Source organism: Pseudopipra pipra, chromosome 3, assembly GCF_036250125.1.
Source record: "Pseudopipra pipra isolate bDixPip1 chromosome 3, bDixPip1.hap1, whole genome shotgun sequence".
In the NCBI taxonomy this organism is placed as follows: Eukaryota; Metazoa; Chordata; class Aves; order Passeriformes; family Pipridae; genus Pseudopipra; species Pseudopipra pipra.
Window position 1 is genome coordinate 11,987,473 of NC_087551.1, and position 21,955 is coordinate 12,009,427.

General features: G+C 52.5%; 2 protein-coding genes across 3 annotated transcripts in view; both read left to right on the plus strand.

Moving 5' to 3' along the window:
- Positions 1-75: 75 nt before the first annotated feature.
- LOC135410922 (heme-binding protein 1-like) lies at positions 76-5,868 on the plus strand. Of its 2 annotated transcripts, XM_064647861.1 has the most exons (6): positions 409-494; positions 1,436-1,531; positions 2,595-2,762; positions 3,091-3,232; positions 3,365-3,548; positions 3,713-5,868. In XM_064647861.1, the coding sequence occupies exons 3-6, from the start codon at positions 2,604-2,606 to the stop codon at positions 3,885-3,887; spliced, it is 660 nt and encodes a 219-aa protein (XP_064503931.1). In that variant the 5' UTR covers positions 409-494; positions 1,436-1,531; positions 2,595-2,603; the 3' UTR covers positions 3,888-5,868. The 2 variants fall into 2 exon arrangements, with proteins under 2 accessions (XP_064503930.1, XP_064503931.1); XM_064647860.1 differs by lacking the exons at positions 1,436-1,531; positions 2,595-2,762 and adding an exon at positions 76-292.
- Positions 5,869-6,842: 974 nt separating this feature from the next.
- The window catches only part of PTK7 (protein tyrosine kinase 7 (inactive)), a 37,594-nt gene continuing 22,481 nt past the window's right edge, over positions 6,843-21,955 (plus strand). Inside the window, exon 1 of the mRNA XM_064647844.1 lies at positions 6,843-6,952. Within this exon, the coding sequence (XP_064503914.1) occupies positions 6,922-6,952 (31 nt within the window). The 5' untranslated portion in view covers positions 6,843-6,921. The remainder of the gene's footprint in view (positions 6,953-21,955) is intronic.

Here is a 21,955-nt window from a genome sequence, read left to right on the forward strand (position 1 = left end):
GGCGGGGTGGGCGGGGGGAAGCGGGCGCCGCCTGGCGGGGGGACTGCGGCGACGGTCCGCGCGCGGTCCGCCGGCACGCCAGGGGGCGCTCCCGAGGCGCTGCCGCTCCCGGCGCCGTTCCCGGCGGACGCGATGGCGCGGATCACGCTGGAGGACCTGGAGCGGCTGGGCGAGGAGCCCGCGGCCGCCGGCGGGGACGGCGGCGACAGCGAGGACGACCAGGAGGAGCAGGGCCGGCTGTTCGCGCACTGGGAGGCCGTGGCTAGCACGCATCTAGTGAGCCTGCCTCGAGGTGAGCGCCGGGCCGCGGGGGTGACGCGGGCCCGCCGGGGCTGACGGCACGAACCAGGACTCCTCCTGCGCTGCGGCCGGGGCGAGCCTTGTCTCTCCTGTTGCTTTGCCTTGCAGACATGGCAGGCCCGATCGCCCAGATGGCCCGGCACAACCAGGCTCGCGAGCCTGTGCCGTACGTGTCCCTCTCGCAGCACGGGAAGGTGAGGCCGGACCCTCTCCGCACGCCCGGGTTCTCACCCGCTGCCCGCCCGTGGTGAGGCAGGCTCCGGTGCTGTTGCCAGCCCGGGGAGCAGGAAGAGCCTCTCCCTGGCGGGGAAGGTGGCCCCGTGTCGGCAGGCGCGCACAAGCCTCACAGAGGTTCCCGCACAAGCATCCCAGGATGGCACCTTTGGATCGGTGCAGTATTCTGGTGTTCCTGCATCTCCTCCTCTGTAGAGTAATGGCAGTGCTCAATTTTTCGGCCTTTATTTTAAAATTGGACTAGTCCTGCTGCTTTCTCTGGTCTTCTGACTTCTAGCTGCCTTCTTTACCAACCTGTTCTCTGCTGGGGTGGGCACATCCAAGAGAGTGAATTTTCAGTTCAGAGTCTGCTCCCTGCCTTGCTCGAAACTCCTCATTGCATAGCTCAAAGCCCTGCTGGCTTTGTATTTATGCTGGTTATGTGGCTACTCTTTGAGCTGGAGATCTCAGCAGGCATAAGATAAATATGCTTCTGTGGGGAATGCAGGGCCTCTGGCCCTTGTCGTCAGACCTGAGCATGTGTTGTTACTTGTCACAACTGCCAATCCAAACATGGTATCTTCTGCCTGAAGATCTCCTCTCCATGCTGGTCAAGTTGCACACTTCTTCTCATTTCTTGCACATATGGTGCTTCTGAGCTTTGAGAAATAACTGCTTGTCAGACTGGTTCCTGTGTCTCTGCAGGCCTCATTGGGCTTGCTACCCAAGGCATCTGTCAGTTGTCCTCTATATGAGGAGAGATTAACCATTTTTTCTGGGCTGAGGTCCAGCACTCCCTGTAAAACATGTCTGAGCATGTGGGTTGTGCAGCTCTGAACTGGGGTTTCACCACACTCTCTTTCCCTGTTCTTCTGGTCCCAGGGACTTAATCTGGCTTCTTCTCCACCTGTGTTGATCCCAGGCAGGAATGGGGCCCCAGGACTTTGTGGGAACTGAAGATCTTTTGTTGCCTGAAGATCCTCTGTGCCTGAGGAAGATTCTTGGAGTTTGAGGCTGGGTGAGAAGAGCCACTTCCTGGCATTAGTGCTGAGGGGACTTTGGAGCTGGACTCTTAGGGACACATTTCCCAGGTTCAGGCAGGTCATTAGTATTTGTTGCTTCTCCTGAGCTATCAGTGCTACAAGACCTCATTCTCTCAGAGGCAAGTGAATTACTGTGTCACCTACAGTGCTGTGCTCTGTCGATACTCAGTCAAATTCCCCAGCTCACATTGCAGGGACCTGTTGCTACTGGATCTGTGTGAAGCATCTTCAATATTTCTCTTGGCCAACTCCTATCTGGAGTGGTAGTGCTTAATATAAGGGTCAGGCTGTGGCATACCCTGCTGTTGTGACTTGCTGAGTTGATAATTTTATTTGCAGATGGTGTGGCAGATGAGAGTTGCAAATAGTGTAGAGGAACTGGTAGTTTTCTTGCTTGGAAAAGACTCTTGCCCTGCTCTGCTTTGCTTGGTGGGACAATAGCTGGCATGGCCTCAGCTAGAAGGCTGGCCTGCAGTGTTTTGGGGCAGTCTTACTGGCATCCCACTGATGCACAACAGTAGGCCAGATGCCTTCCTTCTGCCTTTGGTTTGGCTCTCAGAGACCTGATGTGGGTGGAGGCACAGGGAGGACAACAATTCACTGTTGAGTCTAGTCACAGCTTCCTGGCTCAGTCACTGCCAGCACAGCTGTGGAAGCAAGAAGTTTAGAAAGATACCCTAAGCTCTGTGGAACAAGGTTGTCTCATGACCACTTTAATCTGGCTGAAGAACAAGAGAACAGCAGGAAGATAGGTGCTGGTTACAACTTCCCAGCATCTCTTTATGTGTTACCTGTGATCACAGACATGCCATGAGCTGAACTATGAACATATCCAGGTGCAATTTTCCCCACTCCCCTTGCCCTGCTTCTGTGTTGGCTTTCTCCAGAAGACTGGACATTCTGTCTTGGAAATAGAGATTCTGACCCATCTCACAAAGTTGTCCTCTCTGCACCAGCTGGGTTCATGTCTCTTCTTCCTCCTGTCACTTCTTCGTATGGGAGAAGGATCTGAGAGGAGTTTTGTTCCTGTCTTCACAGCTCTTCTGGATGCTAGAGCTCTTCTGCCAGATTTTCCCCTGTACTGGGTGGGAGTCTTTTTGCTCATTATCTTCTGTGCATACAGTGTTCCAAGGAAAAGGCACTGTACCTGAGGATAACATCAGCCTTACTGGAGGCCTTTGGGTGCCTGGAATCAGGAACATCCTTGTGAGTAGGCAGGACAGAGACCAGAGGATGTACTGCATTCCTTGTGCATGCCGGGAGCCTCCAGACCCCCTTGCACCCTGTCCCTTATCTGTGCCTTTCCTTTTGCTGACTTTTGCCCGGTGCTCATAAGTATCCTTGTCTGAAGTGTGTGTCATGCCAGCTCCCCTTGCCTTCTTTGTCCTCCTCTGCCAACTGATTAGCAGAGGGGCTTGTTTTGGCAGGGTTGTGTCTACCCGCTTCTTGCCTGTCAGTGTTGGTTTTCCACCCAAGTGCTGCAGTGTTGTCAGCGTGCTTAACTCTGACTTGGCTTCTCTGTGGCCTGTTTCAGTGCGAGGAAGCAGCCTATGAGGAGCGGCGTTACCCAGCTGGGAAGTGGGCGTGTGTCACCAAGGGGGAGCCCATGTATGAGCAGAGCATCTCCATGAGCTTCATGAAGCTCATGCGCTACATCTGCAAAGAGAACTCAGTAGGTGTGTGCAGGCAACGGCTGGAGGGGCTGGCAGGCTGCACAGAGGGAGGGCTTTGCCACTGTCCATCTGGAGTGGGGAGGAGCGCTGCCACTTCTGACCCACCTGTCTAACTGCCTTCCTACCTCCTTCTAGGTTGCTATCTGGGCATGACAGTCCCGGTGCTCAACGAAATCCACCTGACCAAAGATGAGACCGAGCTGGAGCGTGAGGTCGTAACTGCCTATTATCTCCCAGGAGAGTTCCAGCAAAATCCTCCTGTTCCCATGGACCCTGAAATCCACATCACTGAGAGGGCACCGCTCCGGGTTATAACCAGGTGACCCCAGCACCAGAGGTGTTTTCTCAGCTCAGCGGAGATGTACGAACTCCCTGCATGGCTGCTATGGTTCTTTGGGCAGAGGGATGGGAGCCCTGGCTGTGGGAAGGGGGAATGTGCTGGCTCTGTTACTTATGTTGCTTATGTTGCTTCCTTTGCTGCAGGGTTTTCTATGGGATGACCACTGAAGAGACAATTCTGCGGGAGATCAATCTCTTCTGGGAGCTCTTGGGCTCCACAGACACTGTGCTCCGGGAAACCTACATTGTGGCTTCTTATGAAAATCCCAGCATCCCTCAGCGCCGCAATGAGATCTGGTTCATCTGCCGAGCAGAGTGAGTCCCCTCTGTGACTGCAAACCGTCCTGTAACTGGACCTGGTGCAGATGGCAGTTCTGACCCAAAGGAGATGGAGCACGTCCTGACCCACTATTCACCCACAAAATGACAGACCAAGAGACTGCGGGGTGGGTTTGCAGCCTGCCCTGCAAGGGTTCTGTCAGGGGAAATCCTGCCTGATCTGCACTTCACCTGCCTCCACAGGGGCCAGCTGAGGCTGGAGCCGGCACCAGGGACAATCTCTGCAGCAAGCTCCTGGTGGGAAGCATGTGGTGGGGGGTCATTAAGGCAGTAACCATGTGGGCTTGCGCAATGTGCTAGCCTGACCTGTGCTCCTCTCAGCTCTGAGCTGGGCTTGCAGAGCTGTGCCAGGTATGCCAGTGGGGCTTGTGGTTGGCAGAAGCACAAGCTGATGGTGTCTAGAAAGCAAATGACTGTGTATAAGGTGTGGGGCTCTGTGTGGCCTCTGGCCTGCTTCCTGTGAGAATGGCTGCCTGTCCCGAACAGAGCCACTGAAATGCTGCTACGGGGACAGTGGGATTTGAAGGGGGAAAGGGCTTGAATTCAGGTGAGAATCCTGAATGTTTCCTGCCGGGGTGGCTCTCTTTGTACTGTTGGATGCCTCCCTGGCTGTCACTCAACAGTCATCAGCCAGGACTGGGGTGCTGGCAGCCTTTGTCCATCTATTGTGGGTGCTGTTTTGCAGACCTGCTGCTGAGAGGGACAGGTGCTGACAGCAGCAGGCGTGGCACCACTGTGTGTTGTGCACTGATCATGCTTTCCTGGGGGAAGCTGGCAATGCCAACAGTAAATAAACCCAGCTCAAACCACTGCAGCTACAGATCACTGATGGTGGGGATGTGGGGTGCGTGAGTTGGCTTGGGAAGAGGCTTGCTGTCTCCTTCCTGAAGATGCTCCAGGCTGCAAAGCTGTGGCTAATTTGAAGGGCTCTAATGTTTGCCCAGGTTATGACCCTGTGTTAAGCCAAGCACAGCCTCTGCACTGCTGCACATGCTGCTTCTGTTGCTACTGCAAACAACTCTGGGCACGCTCCCCTGCCAGTAAGGTGCTTTGCTGTTGGATGGGGTCTGCTCTAGCCTCATTTTTCTCCATGCAAAATTTGGATCCTTTGGCTGTACTGCACATGGGCTCCTGATCTTTGGGGGTGAGAATTCTAATGTGACTGTACGTCATGCTGGTTGGCTGCAGAAACACGTACTTCTGTAGGGAAGTGTTTAACTGGCTTGGTGTCAAGGGACTTGTGACTGCTTCTGACCCAGTTCCCAAGGGGTTTCCTCCTGCTGTGACTGAATGTGTGCTGTGTGGCTCGCTGCCTGCTGCTCAAACTCTGGCTCTGGCCCTTTGGCCCTACACTGCAGCTGGAGGGTAGGAATGGGGGGAAAGCCAGGGCCAGCTCTGTGGTCTCACTGCCTTTAGCAGCACAGGTGGCTTCTGCCACTCCTTTCTTCAGTCAGATGCTGTTCACTGGCCTCTCCAGGCTGGCTTGCCCTCTGGCAGCAAGGAGTCTGGCTGCCTAGCTGGTGGCTGTGGGGAGAGTGGGGCTGAGCATGTTACATCCTTCCCTGCAAGGGAGCAAGGAAGCAAGGAAGCTTCAGGCAGAGTCTGGGCAAGCACAGCAAGGGCAGACAGTGGTTTCCTGGGTATCTTATGGTGCAGTTCTTGTTCCTGGGGCACTAAAGGCAATATGGACTGGGAAGATGCAGTGACAGCCTGCAGCTCTGAGGCTGATGTGGTAAGTGCTCCTCAGACAAGTCATGATACCTGGTTCAGCAGAGCTGAACTCACTTTCTCTCCTGGGGAAAAAGCAGCAATGCTCTTATGTGAGGCTCAGGTCAGGTGGCTCAGTATCAGTGGGAGAGAAAGTCTGCCAGTGTGTGTGGGACAGAGACACTTTCTCTTACTACACATTAGCTGCTTTGCTTGTCTTGAGTTGCAGGTTGAAATAAAACTTCCTTTCTAGAGCTTTTTGAGTAGGGTACCACTTCCTCTGAGGCTTCTTGGTCCCCAACCACAACCAGAACAGCTTTTGGTGGCAGGAGATGATGGCTTCCCTACACGAGGGGACTGGTCTGTGGTTACTGGCAAAGTTCCATGGCTGCATGCCCTGTGGGAGCAGCTCTGTGGTCTTCCAGGAGGTGGTAATGGAGGCTTCTGGTGCAGCACCAGAGTGGCACTGCCACGCAGGGCAGCAGCACGCTCCAATCCTGTGCCACAGGTTTTGGTGAGTACAGGCTTCAGCATCCTCTATGATGGATTCAGCAGCGCTTGCGGGGATGTTGTGTGCCTGATGGCAAGACTTTCATGCAGTACCAAAAGCAGCTAGCATTTTGGAGGCTCAACAAACCGTCTGGAAAGCTGGCGTTCAGAGCTACAGCTGTGAAAGCCCGTGTTGCAGGACTGCAGCACATTCTACCGGATGCATTGGGTCGGGCAGAGAGGCCTCCAGCCATGCAGATGGCCAGACCAGCTAATGCCTCGGCTTGAGCCCTGCAGAGGAGCAGCAAGGGGCAGGCTTCTTGTGCTTCTTGTGCTGTGTCCAGCCCTCTGCCCCTAACAGGGTGTGGAGCTCCTGGCCCCTGCTGCCCCAGTGCCTTCATAGGGTCTCTCACAGCGGTACAGACCGGGAGCTTCTGCCATCAACTTAACAGCCCGACTACGAGGAACTCCTGGGCGGGAAGGGACCTCTGTCGCTTCCTCGCTGCTCCGGGTACGCCGTGTTCGGCAGGAGCAGGGGTCGCGCAGCGCAGGGGCCCCCGGCGCGGCCCTCACGGCCCCCGGTACCGGGGAGGCTCTGCACGATGACGCCGGCGAGCCCCTCCCCTCGCGATGCAGGCACGGGGGGTCCGAGCCTGGCACCGGCCGCGGGACCCCGCTCCTCCCGACCCCGCCCGGTTTCCGGTGGCTGCCCCTCCCCCGGAACCCCTCCCGCCGGCGGCGGCGGGCGGGGCGGCAGCGGCATGGCTGGGGGCTGGCGGGCGCGCTGACTGGCGCGGCGGCGGCGAGGGGTGCGGAGGATGGCGGCGGTGCGGGCGCTGCTGGTGCTGGGTGAGTGCGGGCCGGGGCAGCCGCCGCAGCTTCCCCCGCCCCGGGAATGCAGGTCCTGGCGGCGGGGCTTCGCGCCCCCTCTCGCGTCCGTAGCTGGGCCGCGATGCGGCTGACGGCGGGGCGGGGGGCTCCGGGGCTGAAGGAGGTGCGGCCGTCCCCGGGGCCGAGCTTCCGGTGTTCTGCGCCCCCTCGGGTTGGGGAGGGAAGGAGGGAGGGAGGGAGGGAGGGGGGGGGAAGCCTCGGGGCTCCGGCGCGGAGCAGGGGCTGCGTGGGGCCCTATGTGTTCCAGCCCGGGGGCGGCCGCTCCCCCGCCCCGCGCAGCCCCGGGAGCCACCGGGGCGCCTCGCCCGGCTCTCCTTCCCCGGCGTGCGCCGGCTCGCCCTGCCCGCCCGCCCGCTCCTATGGGGGAGCGTCGTGCCTAAATCCACAGGGATGCAAATGCGCCAGACATTTGCCGTCTGGGAGATGGCGAGCAGGCGCTCCCGGAGCAGCCGCGCTCCGGGGAGGGCTCCCGGAGGCCCCTCTAGCGAGGCTTGGCCCCGACCTGCACCCCTCCGGGCTCCGTGGAGAGAGCTGAGACTGGGAAGGCTGTTTGTGTGCAGTGGTGGGTGGTTTTCCTGTGAAATCTGATCAGATCAAAACTCGAGAACAAACAGTGGGCGCGCGGGGGGGTTCCACCCGTGGAGATTGACCTCCCGGCTGCTGGAGGGGTTTTGTCCCTTGCTGAGCGCATCTGGATGAGCCCTCTCCCCCGCCCCCCGTGCCACCCTCCATGCCGTGTAGGGTGTGAGCCAGCCTCCCTGCCCTGCCCTAGCTCTGCGGCCCGTTGATTTGCCTGGCTGCTTGCTTTTCACGTTGTCCAACTCCAACTACAAAGCCCAGACCCACCTTCCCTCGCTCTGCTCCATGGTGTTTCTCCCCCGCTGGCCTCTTAGCACCGTTTCCCTCGTCTGAGGAGCCCAAGGTCTTGGCTGTGGCACGAGAGCCGCAGGGGCTGTGAGCTGGTTTTCAGCCTGGCTTTGAAAGGTCCCACGGCTGCCCCATAACAGAGCACTTTGTCTCTTCTCTTTGGAGCCCTGCAGATGGGGAGTGTCCTGCGTGCTGCTAGTAGCCGTTTGCAGTCCTTTCTGTCTCACTGTGTGCACAGCTGTAGAATTTGCTTTCCAGTTTCTGCTGCAAAATCAAGAGCAATCTTAGTTTAGCACTTGGGTAGGATACTGCCTCTGAGGGAAAGATATCTGTAGCTTCTGCCCTTCCATATCTGGAGGTGTGGCTGAGCCCTGCTGCCAGGCGGTAAGTATTGTCCAATTTACAGCTGATAAGCATGAAAAGCAACGCTTACTTAGCTGATTAGCACCGTGATTGCAGAACGTCTTGGCAGCCTTCTGGGAAGGCTGTTTCTGGAGAGGGAGTGCATGCTTAGCTTGGGCCCTGGATTGAAGCCACAGGGCCCTGTGAACCTGCCACAGCATTCACCTAGCTGCCAGCAGGCCACTACCGGCAGCTGGGATGTGCAGACCTGCCTATGAGGGCTGTCGGTTGCCTTTCCTACCAGCACACTCCGCTCTTCAGTTGCTGGAGTTTCTGTGCAGCTCCAAGCATGTACACTACTCCTTGTTTCTCTTGCTGAGCAAGACCATGTCCTGCAGCACTGGGAGGAACATGCTGCTGTTGGGCTCTCAGACACTAAAAAATCTCGGTGAAACATACTGTTTGACATCTAGGTTTTTATAGGCTAGTGGTAAGTTTTGTGGGCTGCAAGGCATTGTCTCCCTTTGCCTGTAGATGCTGTTTGGAAAGAGCACTGGGCAAAGACCTGTGAGGCGTGGAGGCTCATGCAGGTCCTTTGCCATGTGTTTCAGAAGTGCTCGGTGCCTGGACTGCTGGTCCTTGTTCCTCCATTTCCGTTGTTCAGTGAAGCTGTGATCTTTCTGGCAGTGGCACTGCAGCATGCCAAATGTGAGCTGAGTTAGGCTGGAACATCTGGTTGAAGTGCTAGCAGAGGAAATATTTGCTGAGTCAACTTTTCTTTAAAGCGAAAAAAACCCCAAAAGGTTGATTTTGTTCTGGAAATGCCTCCATGTCCTGTGGTGAGCTCTGTGTTTCTGTATGGCAGTACTTTTCTCATGTTTGCTAGCAAGCCTGGTCTTAAAGAAGAAAATTTCTGAAGACAGTAATGATCTGATCCCCCTTGGGACTTGGCTGTGTTCAGATGGGGCTCTAGGCGGGCTGGAACCCTGATGTGGCAGGAGCTTCAAAGGCATGGCAGCTCCATAGTCGTGGCCATAGGCACCTCTTTGTCTGCACAGTGGGGTCTTGAACCACTGTGAGCTGGCACTGATCAGAGGGTTGTCATGTTCTGCATCCTTTAAAGATGTCCTCTGCGCTCTTAATTGATTTGGAATGAAGCTGTCTTCTAAAGGCAGATGGGCAGAGGTTTAAACTGCAGCAAGCACCCTGTATTTAGTTGCATGCTGGGTAATGAATACTTGCCGATTGAGAATATGTTTCCTCCCAGTCTGCTGAATACCTCTTGCTCAAGGGAGGCAAGTGGATGGCAGCTCATATCTGCTAGTAGGTCAGATGTTTGGCCAAGGGCTGGTCCATGTTGCATCCAAGCAGATAGGCACGTGTCCTAGGAGGGCAGGCTGCACTTTCTCTAAAGGCCATGGAGCTCAAGGGGAATGGAGAAAAGAAGGTAGGAAAGGGGTAGGAAGAGAAGAACCTGGCTTTGGGGCAATGGACAAGAATGCAAAGGCCAGTTTGGCTGTAAGCGATAAGGCACTTCAAAAAGATCTGAAGGCTGTGAGGCCTGGTTACAGGTATTTGCTAGAGGATCTTTACACTAATATTTTTCTTGCCTTCATTTCAATTCATCTGCTATTTAAGTTGCAAAGATCAAAGCTATATTCCAGCAAGCTAACGTGGACTTAAGTAAATAGCTGGACCTAGTATACACCTCTTTCCAGTGAATAAACACTCTTTCCTCTCTGAACATTTTCAAGCATACCTCTCATGCCTGGAATGCAAAATATTTCACATTAGCAGTGGGTGTTTCCACTACTTTCGATATTTGGGAACTTGGAACAAATGCTTATTTAGCAGTGGACAAATTTAGGTACAAATGTGCTCTTTGTGAAGGCAGTTGCTGCTGCGGTGTTTGCAGGGAAATTCCCTTGAGACTGGGGGACATGTTATTGTTTGTTCAGACCACAAGGAGCAGTTCTCGTTCTCCTAACGTGGTCTCGTGGGTTGGGACAGGCAGCTCTTTGGAAGCCTGGAGGGCAGCAAGACCAACAAGATGTTTGGCAGATGCACAGGAACATTCTTCTTGGTGAGGTTTAAGTTGCACAGGGTGTTAACTTTGGGTTTGGTGGGGTTTGCAAAGGCTGTGAACCAGCACAGTGGATTTTGCTGTGTAAGGGAAAGAGGCAGGCCCACAGGTGGGCCTTTGGCATGGCAAATACCTCTTGGAGAAGGCTGATAGTGCCTGATGTGGGAGAAAGGCAACTGTAGTGTTTTTTACCTTTATAAGAAATCAACTGTGTCTTGGGGGAGAGAGGAAGGAGAGATGGAGAAATGACGATTTGACAACTGACCGAAAGAAAGACCAGCATATTGGTAATTGGTCCTCAGTGTACATTTCAGCATGGCAGAGGTACCAAGGTGAGTGGTGTGATTCCACGTCAGGCTCCTTGCTTGGAAGATGTTGGAAGGTGTCATCTAAGAGCTACTTGTAAATGCTTTTTAGTCTGTTAGAAGAGCAGATGTTGTATTGCACAGTGGGGTTAAAAGGCTGTGCTGTGAATGTAGTGTACCTTATGTGCTGGATTGCCTGAAATAAGCAATCCCACTGCTGGACATGGAAGAATTTGTTCTCTGAGAGAGACCTTACAGGAAGGAGGTAGGGATGCTGCAGATTTTCAGGCTTTTCATATGGCTGCTGCTAGAGCAGCAGCCACTCCCTGGGCTTTGCCATAGTTTGGAGGCTCTGCATGTAGTTCACATCTTGTTCCGGGCTTTGCCATAGTTTGGAGGCTCTGCATGTAGTTCACGTCTTGTTCCTCATATTCTTGTGAGCTTTCAGCAGTCCAGAAATGTTGTGCATCTCTTGCATTTTTAGGGAGGTTGTTCTGAGGGAGTTGCAAATAAGACAGGGGACCCTGGGGTCTTTTAGAAACCTGTTTGCTTGCTTCCTAATGCCAAAGCTATTGAACCACAGCACAAGGAAGCAAGCACATTGATTTTGGAGGATGTGGCCAGTTCAGAGTCCTGTACTTCTACCTCCTTCATCCTACCAGACCCTGTCAGGATCTGCTGTGCTGGTTGTGTTGATGAGGTGTCAGCTCTCTCCTTTTCCCCACCTAACACTGTGGGATCTGATCCAGAGGCTGCTTTCCTGCACTGCTGTTGGGTGCTATGTGAGGGAGCAGTGTCCAGTCACCTCTCAAGTCATACAGGGCCAGCAAGTCCACCTTTGCACTACAATGGGAACTGTTGCTCTTGCTGTTTGGTTTAGAGGGCAGCTGGTGTCCCTATAAAAGGACCAGACTGAAGGATTATCATTCTGGAGAAGAATGATGAAACCATCTCCTGTTTCACTCTTCCTGTGCTTTCTGAACATATATATCACTGTGCAGGCAGTAGAAAGCAAAAGAGGCTTGCAAGGTATGTTGTTATACGGATATAGGTTAGTCTGGGAACTAGACCAGAATCTAGCTTTGCAGGAGGCACACAAGTGTCTGCAGTCTCAAGAAGTGAAGTACTGGAAGAATAGATGTCTGGGGTTTCTTCTGGAAGTGGGCAAAGGCTGGTTGTAGTCCTGTGGGCTCTTAAGGATGGAGGCACATTCAGTGTTTTTAGCAGCTGCAGTTCTCCATGTCCAGGCTGTGGATCTGGGTGCTGCTTGAATAGAGGTTGAATAGGTTTGTCCAGTATTTCGTCTTGCCTCTGCTTTGGTGTGTTGCAGCACAGTGAGGATGAACCCATGCTAACCCGTCAAGGCAAGGACTCCATTTCTGGTTATTCCTTTGTTCCAGGGAAATACTTGGCAGCAAGTGCTGTTCTGTGTTTACCTGTGTCTCCTTTTAATCTGTGCAGCCCTTGCCGAGTAGCTGTGGAAGATCTTCAAGCCAAACACAAGTGGTCTTTGTTTCAAAGCATCAATTTGTGTTGGCAGCCAGGTCTGCAGCGCATGTGCTTTTCATTGACTGCTGCTCCGGCTCCATTTCTCACTCTTGCCAGCTCTTTTTTAAATTTAATACAAAAATATTTTCCCTGATCTTAAAAGGTTGAGCCGTACAGTACTTCTAGTCTTAATTTAAGCCTTGCCATTTTCAGGGAAGCAGTCTGTTCTGTGACCAGACAGAGACTGCTTCCCTCTGCTCTGAGAAGTAACTAATACATGTTCTCTGATCAACAAAGAGAGGCAAGGGGGGACTTCAGAGTGGTTTGCAAGTTTCTGAAAGCCTGTTCTGTGTGCCTGGGATGGGGAGTTTGGGTGTGCCTGCCCAGCTCTGACCATTCCTGAGCTTGCTTGTCTTAGAGTAGTTTGGGAAAGTTGATGGGTAGGTGCTTTTGTTGATACTCTTTGCAGACTGTTACTGCGTGAGACTGCTCCTTTTATTTGATTAGCTTTCAAAAATCCATCCTCTATTCTCTGATTTTGACCCTCTGCAATTGTTTTCCAAAGGCTTCTCTTGAAAATGCATTCTAATCCTTAAAAATTGTAGGTGACATCCAGGCAAAGGCCTATGTCGTTACTTAAAACATTTCTGTTGGTAGCGAACAGGTGAATGCTGAGGCGTTCAGATGCCCCAGAGAGCAGAATGAAAGCTAGCCAGATGCAGCTGCAAAAATCAGGATGGAACAGCGCAGTGAGGAGTACTCTTGAACTCCTGTCCCCTTGCACAGCAGGTCCACACAGATTGTGTGTCTGGAGAGGAGGCATGACTGTTTTTAAACTGATGATTCCTTGTGTGAGATGATGCTTGCCAGTGGGATACCAATGGTCTGTCTTCTCCTTGTCAAATTAAGCTGTGATTTGAATGGAGCGGGCAGGAAGTTCAGCGTTTGTGGATTGCAGTGTGCACAGGGCCCCTGAGTGTGCATGAATTCAGTCCACCACTGTCAGATGGTCTGGACCTCTGTGAGATTGGGATGTCTTGGATTGATGCTTGTATTGTGCAGGATGATGAATGAAGAAAACTGATACAAGCAGATTTCTGTCTGGAAAGTGGCGTGACGCATTTGATTTCAGGGCATGAACCTTCCCTCTCTGGAAGGAAAGATGTTGCATGCTGGGAGAAAGCGATGACACGGGGTTGCTGTGTGTGCTGGGAGCTAGTGCAGAAAGGGGCTAGGGCTTAAGTGAGTGAGGATTACAAGTCTACTTGTATTTCAGCCCCTGGTTAACCTCTGTTCAGTTCCTGGGTGACTTATCTCCCAGGAGACAGCAGAGTCCATGAGTGCTGTGCACTCGGACCTCAGTGCTAATGGCAGATGTTTGTTTCCAGAGTAGCTCTAAAGTGACAGGCTTTATAACTTTTCCTCTCCTGTGATGCTGCTGTGAAATGAGGTTTGTCCCAGCATCAGAATTTTACACCTGAATGCAGCTCAGGCCACCCTGAAGAGCAGCCAAGACAGCGCCCTACTGCTGTTGATTTGAGCACACTGGCAAGTTGACTCTGTCCTCCGTCCCCCAGAAAGCCAGAGGAGTCTGTCCCCAGAGCCATGGCACGTGAAGGCCGAGTACCGTTCTGGCAGCAGAGGGGTGGCTTACATGCCTCTGGGCAGCCCTATAGGGGGTTGTCCTTGCTGTCCAGTGATGCACAAGATAGGCATGGTATTGCTTAAGACCAACTATGAATGCTCTCCTCACTACAGTTGCTCATTGGCTTCTTGAAGAGCACAAAGGAAGCCTTTGATTCAAACCATACAGTGGCTCTAAATGGTTAAAGGCAGGACAAGCTGTGGCTTGCAAGTTCCTTTATTGCTCTCCATGCATTGTGCTTTGGTGTGTGTCCTGCCTCTGCTGGGCCAGCCCATCACTCACGTGGCACAGACTGATGGGTGCTCCATGGTGCTGGCTCTGTTGGAGTTGCTACAGTGCCTGTATCTGTGGGAAGTTTTCATGGGAGGAAAGGTTGTGGCTTGTGTCTTTCCCAGCAGACAGGACTAGAGAAGATAAAGACAGACAGTCTTGTAGGGTGCCACACAGGGCAGTGCATCCAGTGCTCCTTAACTGTTCATGGGAGCATAGATGGGTCTGTGCTGCTGAGGACAAGTAATTTAGTTACCTCTGCAGAGGGGCCAACACTGGAAGTCTCCTTCAGCAGTTGCAGGAATTCTGCAAGTTGTCTTGGACCGAAGAAGATAGCTTCTTGTGAGTTACTTGATGTTCTTTGTTCCTATCCATCCGTACTGCCTACTGTAAACGCTGTGAGCCTGGGACACATCTGGGCACCTGGCAGGTGCTGTGGGAGTGGCCAGTTCCTGGGCTGAGCCACCTTCTGTAGCAGTGAGATGGCAGTGAGATCTTGTTTTGTGATCACTCTTTCCTCCAGCTAGGTTTGAACAGTTCTGTATCCACCATATTCCAAGCTAAAACCGAGCTCCAAAGGCAACACGTCTGTTGCTTTTTTTTCTCTGCTGAGTTCACTCCTGATGGCTCTCCCTGATGTTTTGTGTGTGTGCTTACAGCCTTCAGATGTGTAAGTGGAAGAGCTGCTGGCTGGGCCCTCACCAGCATTGACCCTCCTGCCCGGGTCCTGCCTCTGTCTTGCTGCCTTGTTCTGGCCCAAGTGCAGCTGTTCCTTTTCCAGTTGTGTCTCCTGTCTCCCCTTCTTCCTGATTCCTCTCCTCTATCCAGACCCAGCTTAGCATGCCACATGCTCCCTTCTCAGACTTTGCTGTTGCTTGGTTTCTCTCCAATGCCTGCCTCTGAGCACTGCTGTTTTGCCAGGTGTGGCTGTGGCTTTCTCATCCCATCCTGAGATTGCCTTTGTCTTCTTGAGCCAGGCCCCCAGTTCGCTCAGGCTGGTGAGAAATCAGAGCAGAGCTGGCGCAGGGCTGCTGAGATGTTCAGGTGGATCTTGGAAATCATAAGTCTTTTTTGACAAGAATTCTTTCTCTTAGCTGAAGAAACATCTCAAAGCCACGTGGCCTGAAGCAGAAACCACTAATCTGAATGGTCAACATTTTGGCAAGGAAATAACAAGTGTCATATTGGGCATCGTTCAGCATCACATTTTGTTTCTGTGGCCTTGCTGGGATTTGGCCCTGCCTCTCACTGGCTGGAGATACGTTCCTGCAGACAAAGGCCTGTCATGGGCTTGATGGAGCAATCCATTTTACCTGGGTTGCTGAGTGGCCACAGTGATCAGCCAGGCACCTGCAGATATTTCAGCACAACTTCTTGCTCTCCAGGACCCGTTGTTGGTTGTCTGTTGCCACAGTTTGTGTGCTGCCTTGGCATTTAATCAAATGTCCAGGTACTCCTCACACTGGTAGATTAGTAGCTGTCCAGTAAGAATTATTTGCTCTCCAGATATATTGGAAATTAGCTTTTTTGCCACAATGGAGGAAAGCGCTTGTTTTTCAAGGAGATCTGGTTAGCATGAATTTCTGTCTCAGTGAGTCTGTTATAGCCAAGCTTTTTTTTAATTTGACACTGGAGCTTTGCATTAGATCTATTTAGTGCAAGTGTTCTGCTTGGTTATTGATTTGTAAAATATTCCAGAAAGTGTCCTGCTTGCATATTCTTCCCACTCAGTGACTTTTTTCCATTTTTAGCAGAGATAATGTAGCAATGTCTCATAGAGAAGCTACCTTTTAATTAATATTGCATGAGCAGAGGAAATATTAGCTTCTCTGTCTGCTTTCCTATATTTATGGCTTTTAATATAGATTCATAAATGGGTTTAATGAAAATAAACAAGGAGCTGTTCTTCTCTGTGCCCTCTTTGCTTTCAGAGATAATACTGCAGGTTCAGCCTCCCTGGTGATGCTTCTCCCAGGAAGAAAGGTCCTGGACAACAGTGCTTCCCTGCACAACTGTAAATGATGATTGTGAAATAAGGCTGATCTTCAGCTTTCCAGGAATGAAAAGAGGAGGATCTAGGAGAAATCTGCAGACCTTAGGACTTAGTGGGAGACAGATATAGGGAATTGTGGATGATATTTTGTAGCCAGGAAGCAGTCAGTGCCACATAGATGCAGGCAGTATTTATGAACTAGTGTTCCTGAAACACTTGTGAGAGTTGACACAGAAATCATACAAACCCAGCGGGAAGCCCGGGGCAACCAATCCATCCTCTTCAAGCTTCAGAGGCAGCCAGAAGTCAAAACTCAACAGTGCAGAGCCCATATAAACAGGAGAGACACGAATGCAGCTAGTGGAGTGAAGCCTATTTGAGGTGTCTCCTCCGTGCCTTTTTGTAGCAATTTCTAGTTTGCAGCACTGTGGTGGCTGCTAGGAAAAGCTCAAGTGAATTTGTTGTGAATGCCTCTTCTGGGAGCTTCTTCTCTTCCTATGGGAGGGGAGCAAACAGGTTAAACCTTCAGTAAACCAAGTGGCAAAGCAGGATGCTCCAGAGACCCACTCACCTCCAGTGGGACCCACAATGCAGCTGTGCTCTGTGGGGAGTGCAGCGGCAGGATTGCTCCTGATCTACTGTTGTATGTGGCATTTCCCAACCTCTGCCTTCTCCTTGCTCCTGGGAAGGCAGAGTGGCTGAGAGCATGCTTGTGAGTGGGCTATACAGAGGCAGCAGCATGAGGGGGTACACATCCCTGCAGCAGTTGCCAGTGCATGGCAAGTGCATGGCAAGTAATTTTCATGACTGTGGTACTGGATGAACCATTTCTCCCATGAGCTGTAAGCTGTCTGGAGAGCTTGGCCAGCTGGATCGTCTTGGCTTCATGGCAAATCCATCTGAGTCTCTACAGGCAGATAACTAAGGGAAACTTAGCTGTAAATATACTGCCATGACCTGGAGAGAGATTTAAAATATTTATCCTAGAGCAGAGCTTGGGATATAAATAAGCTCCCTGTCTGTTTCCCTGCACGCAAGGCTCAGAAGTGCAGCTGTCCCTTTGTCCCCAGCTCTGGGAGTCCTCTTTGGGACTGGCGAGTTGCTCATGGATGTCCATATGGATAGTGTAAACATGTAGCTGACAGCAAAATGGAGAGGATATTTGCGCTAGTGTAGATGTGAGTTCTTCACTGCGCTTTCTGTCCCCTTGTTGCCCCCTCCCTCCCCAGCTGCTGTCCCTGCACTCAGGGTGTTTGTGGAGTTTGTTGGTGAGCTATGTCTTGAGGTCTGCCTGGGTAGGGTTGTAACCCTCTCACTTGGCCTCCTGAGCAAGCATGATCTGCAAGACATCCGGATAGAGTGTATCCAAAGGCCAGCAGGGGTTTGGGCGGTATTGGGGAGGTTTTGATCCTTCCAGTGGGTTTGGTGGCAGCGCGCAAAGAAGCAGCTCACACAAACACTTTCAGTGCCAAATATGCTTTTTTCTTCAACAGTCAGTCCTGGGAGAACAAAGAGGCCTTGCTGGCAGGAGTGTGCCATGCCCAGTCCAGCCTTGGCTCAGGTGCTGAGTAGGCACCGTGCTGTATGGAGAGGACCTGGCTCTGACAGCAGCTTTGTCTTTTCCTATGATGTGTTGATGAAGCAGCTGTCTTGGCTTGCAGGCCCCATGTGCATGCTGCTTCTCTTTGCACTGCTTTCCTTGCCCTGGCCTCTTCCCACCCCCACCCCCTGCCCTTTTGTCTCTGCAGCCTGAGTTTCCATTCTCTGGGGTGGCTGGCTGGGGCTCCTGTTTGCTGAAGGGAAGTGCCAGACAGTTTTATGGAGCTTCTTCTGGTTTTTCCTGTCATCTGGAATGGTGTTTCAGCTGGAACAGGAAAAACGTGAAGCCCTGGCCAGAAGCTCCATACACACACACAGTGCTGTTATGGGGGAATCCCTCTTGGCTGGGCTTGGGATGGCAGGAACAACGTCAGCCTTTGGTCCTCAGCCCAAGGGAAGGGATGGATCAGGAGGTGCTGGCCCCAGCTACCACGGGACGAGCTCTGAGCCACACAGACCTTGTGGGTGCAGCAATGCAGCCTCATTGCCACAGGTCCTCACCTCGCCTCCAGCTCCGGGGCAAGGAATGCTGAGCCAGCTCTGTCGCAGCTCTTTCCTGCTGGCAGGACCTGCCTGGCTGTTCAACACCACCAGGCTCTCCTCTACCATCAGAGGAGTTTTGCTTGGTGAAGACCTTTGCATTCTCACATGCCCCATTGTGGGGGAAGCATCATCGTTCAGGACCACTGCACAGGAAGCGTGCGGTTCATCCTAGCTCCACTTGGCATCTGTCTACCATGTTTCCTGTAGTGGGAGAAAAGTGCAATACCTTTGCTGTGCTGGCCAGAGAGCTTAGCCTTCAGATCACTGTGTCTCCAATCTGCCACATGCTGCCAGAAGCAATCATCAGCTGTTTATGAGGAAGCCAGAGAATTGCTCAAAGGCTCAGAGCAAGCCTGGGAGAGTCAGTTGGCAAGAGTGGTGGGTGCAGCAAGCCTGCAGTGGTGCTGAGTCACCCTTGAAACATTTGTGTTTCTCACTGGGGCTTGGCAATGCAGCTGGCGATGTCTGCTTGGGAGCCTTTGGCTGATGCACCATTAAAGATGGTTTCATTGAGCCAGCAGGATTCCCATCTCCTGCGCTGGACTTGTGGTCTTCCTGTCTCACTTATTGCTCTCTCTCTGTTTATCTGCTATGAAGATGTTGTCCTGGTATTTCTGGGAGTCCCATGGCCACCACTGCCTGTGCTGCTCAGCACACGGGCACAGGCCCACTTGCCTGACCAAGCCTCCTTCTCCATAAGCCAGAAGCCAAGTGGTGCAGACAGCTGCCAGCATGCAGCTGTGCCCCGAATGTTTGGGCAGGAGAAGTGGTGGTCTAGCTACCAACTCTGCCCTGTTCCTCTCCCAGCTGCATGACCACAGCACTGCACTCATGGCTTGGGCTGCTTCTCTGGGCTGGGGGCTCAGGAGGGGTACCTGGGCTTTTCTTAGGGGCCTGGGACCACACAGTGGCCTCAGTGGCCCATCAGAATGGCATCCTTTTCCTGGGTCCAGATATGTCTCCATGGGGAGATGCCCATGCCTCCTCTTGCAGTGGTTGCCAGGAGCACGGGCGGTAGCCCTGTTGCTCGGAGCGGTGCCAACCTACTCCTAGGGCAGACAGGGAGCTCCTGCAGTGCCAAGGCCAGTTGTTCTGGTTCAGCAGCCCCAGCTGTTTCAGGGAGCCAAGGAGCTTGGCTACCATGGGGACTCCCCTCTCTCGCTCCAGCTTTTTCCTGTTTGAGCAAGGTGCTATGATGTTGTGAGAGACTGTAGGGCAAAGTGCAGCTCAGCCCAGACATCCTCCATAAAGACCACAAATGAATCCAGCAACCTTGGAGACAAACTGCACAGCATGGTGTCTGCCCTGCCAGCTTGGTTAAGCCTGCAGTGGAGTATTGGTTGGCAGCAGCCCTGCTCTGCTTGAGAATGAGTAGGAACCTCTCGAAATATTCCCATCACTCTGTGGCTGCAGAGTAGCACCCTTGTTTGCTGTTCTTGCTCATTGCCAAAGCAGCAGCTAGTTCTTGCCCCAGACCTCGCTCCCCACTACCGCCCTGTCCCTGACTGCAGAGGGTATCATCATGTGCTGTTGCTTTGGGGTGGCTGCTGCCTGGCTTTGAGCACACAGGGAGGCAGGGTCTCTGCTCACTTCTGGTGAGGGTGAAGGCAGGGAGCTATGAAAGTTAAGGGCTGCAGAGCTCCTATGGCAGAGTTAGGAAGCTCGGTTTGGAATGGTCTTGCAAGAAGGAAGCCGGAGGGATGTGTGGCTGGGGAGGGGGCTGGGATTCACAGGGTCTGGGCTGAGGAAGTAGAATGGGCAATGTAAGGAACAGAGGCAGGGAAGCCCCAAACTAGTTTGAACTGAGTGGGCGAGTGAAGTCAGTGCCAGGGTCTATCTATCCTGACATGTGCTGGAACAATCAGGAGGAGTCTGCAGCTGGTTACCTGGGCTCACTGTCCTTGTGAGCTTTTTTTCTCAGTTATACTGGTCTTTTCTCCTGCAGCAGGTGTGTGAGTAGGACCTGCCTGCTTTGGGACTGGAGCTGTCTGTGGCAGCAAGCTCTTCCCGTGGCCCAGCTGTACTCCAGTGCATTACTGTGAGCTCTGCCTTAGTGTCTGCTCCAGCAATTGATTTACAGTGTTCAAACCGCAGTGGCTTTATTCTGGTTTCTTGTGATAATTGCTCAGAAGCTGGGCTTGGCCATTCCCACGTATGGGATCCTGGGCCTTGAAGGGCAGGGATCCCCCACAGCTTGGAGCTTCTTTGAACAGTTCTGGGGAGGCTAGTGGGAATTGTGCTAAGTGGTTGCAGCTTTTTTTAATTTTCTTTTTTAATTCCCCACCAGTTCTAAAGCTTGGTTTGAAGGGCAGAATTGGCTTCTCAATGTTTGCTTGGTTGTGCTCCACCTAGAAAGCAGTGGAGAGAGGTGTTGTGGACTACCTGAAGTGAGCTCAGGCTGCAGTCCTGCAGCAGAGCAATTGACACTTGTTGGTAGGCCAGCAGCCAAGTTGTTTCCAAGCAAAGGCTTACTTGTGCCAGAAGTCATAGGGCTCCTGGTGGGGTCCATGAAGGTGTCCGGGGCCTGGGCAGATGTAATCTTGAACTGGCACACAGGAATGGAGCTGAGGAAAGAATGGACCAGTCTCAGTTTCCATTTGGGACCCAAGCAAAACACGCAAGTACTGTGGGATGAGCAGCTGTTAGAGGATGTGGATGTCTCTGTGCTTTCTTTGATTCTGGGTTGTTTTTCCTCCGGATCAGTAAATCCAACCTGGAAGATTGCGTATCTGGGTGCTTTGCAGTTGAAATTTTGCTCACAGAGGCAAATGGCTGTGGTACAGGCTGATTTGATGTGGCCATCCGTGGAGGAAGTGGGAAGAACAGGATGGTTCTTCCCATCCTGTGTGGTGGTGTGATAACTGGCATGAAGTGGTGGTGTGCAGGCATCGTGTCTCCTGCAAATCTGGAGCAACCTGCCACGAAAGGGAGAGGTTTGGTGGTCATCTGAGCAAACTCACCCTCATAGCAGAGCTGTTGGATCCAGATGCGTGGTACAACTGTTGGGACATATAGATGATGTTTTCCCAATTTCATCATCATCTTGATCTCCTGGAGCTTCTGGAGCCAGTTCCTTCTGGCTCACGAAGCCAAAGTCAGCTTTGGCTCTTGCAGAGCATTTCTTGGAAATGCTGCTTTGTACCCACGATTGTTTTCCTGGGTGCAGTGAGTTTTTGTTTTTACTTTTAACTGTAAATGGGAAACAATGTAGGTTTAGAAGGCTTAGATGATGGGTGCCCAAAGACTTTCCAGATGTTGGGCTTGATCAGACCAAGTCTGCCATGTTCAGAGCTCCTTGCCTGAATGAAAAACCCTTTCCATCTGGCTTGTTGGGAGAGAGTGGTTTATTGCAACTCTATCCATGTGAGAGGCTTTCTCAACTGGAACCTCTTGCAGAAAGGAACATGCTGGTTGGAAATCATTTGGAGATGCTAATATCTCTGGGTGTTTGGCTTGGCTGCTGTTTCCACGGTATCTGCTGAGCAGTGGAATAAGCTGTGTGTGGAGCAGGCGTGCTCCGAGCAGCTGCTTTATGTGGCTATAGGGACCAGCCCACAGGGCAGGGGGTTGCTCATGTTATTAAGCATTCATGATTTCTCTTGCCACTTCTACAGCTTCAGCTGGTGCAAATGAGCCTCCTGGCTCTGTGTTTGTGACCAGGAGGGAAGGGAGAGCTGACCCATGTGTTGTTCCCAGTTCTGGCATGCCAAAAATCTGCTTTTATAGGAGCATGTTCATAATGAACTGTGCCAGGAAACACATGGATTGCTTGAGCCATGAATGGGAGGTCTGTATGGGGCCCTGTGCTCACTGAGAGCCTCGCAGG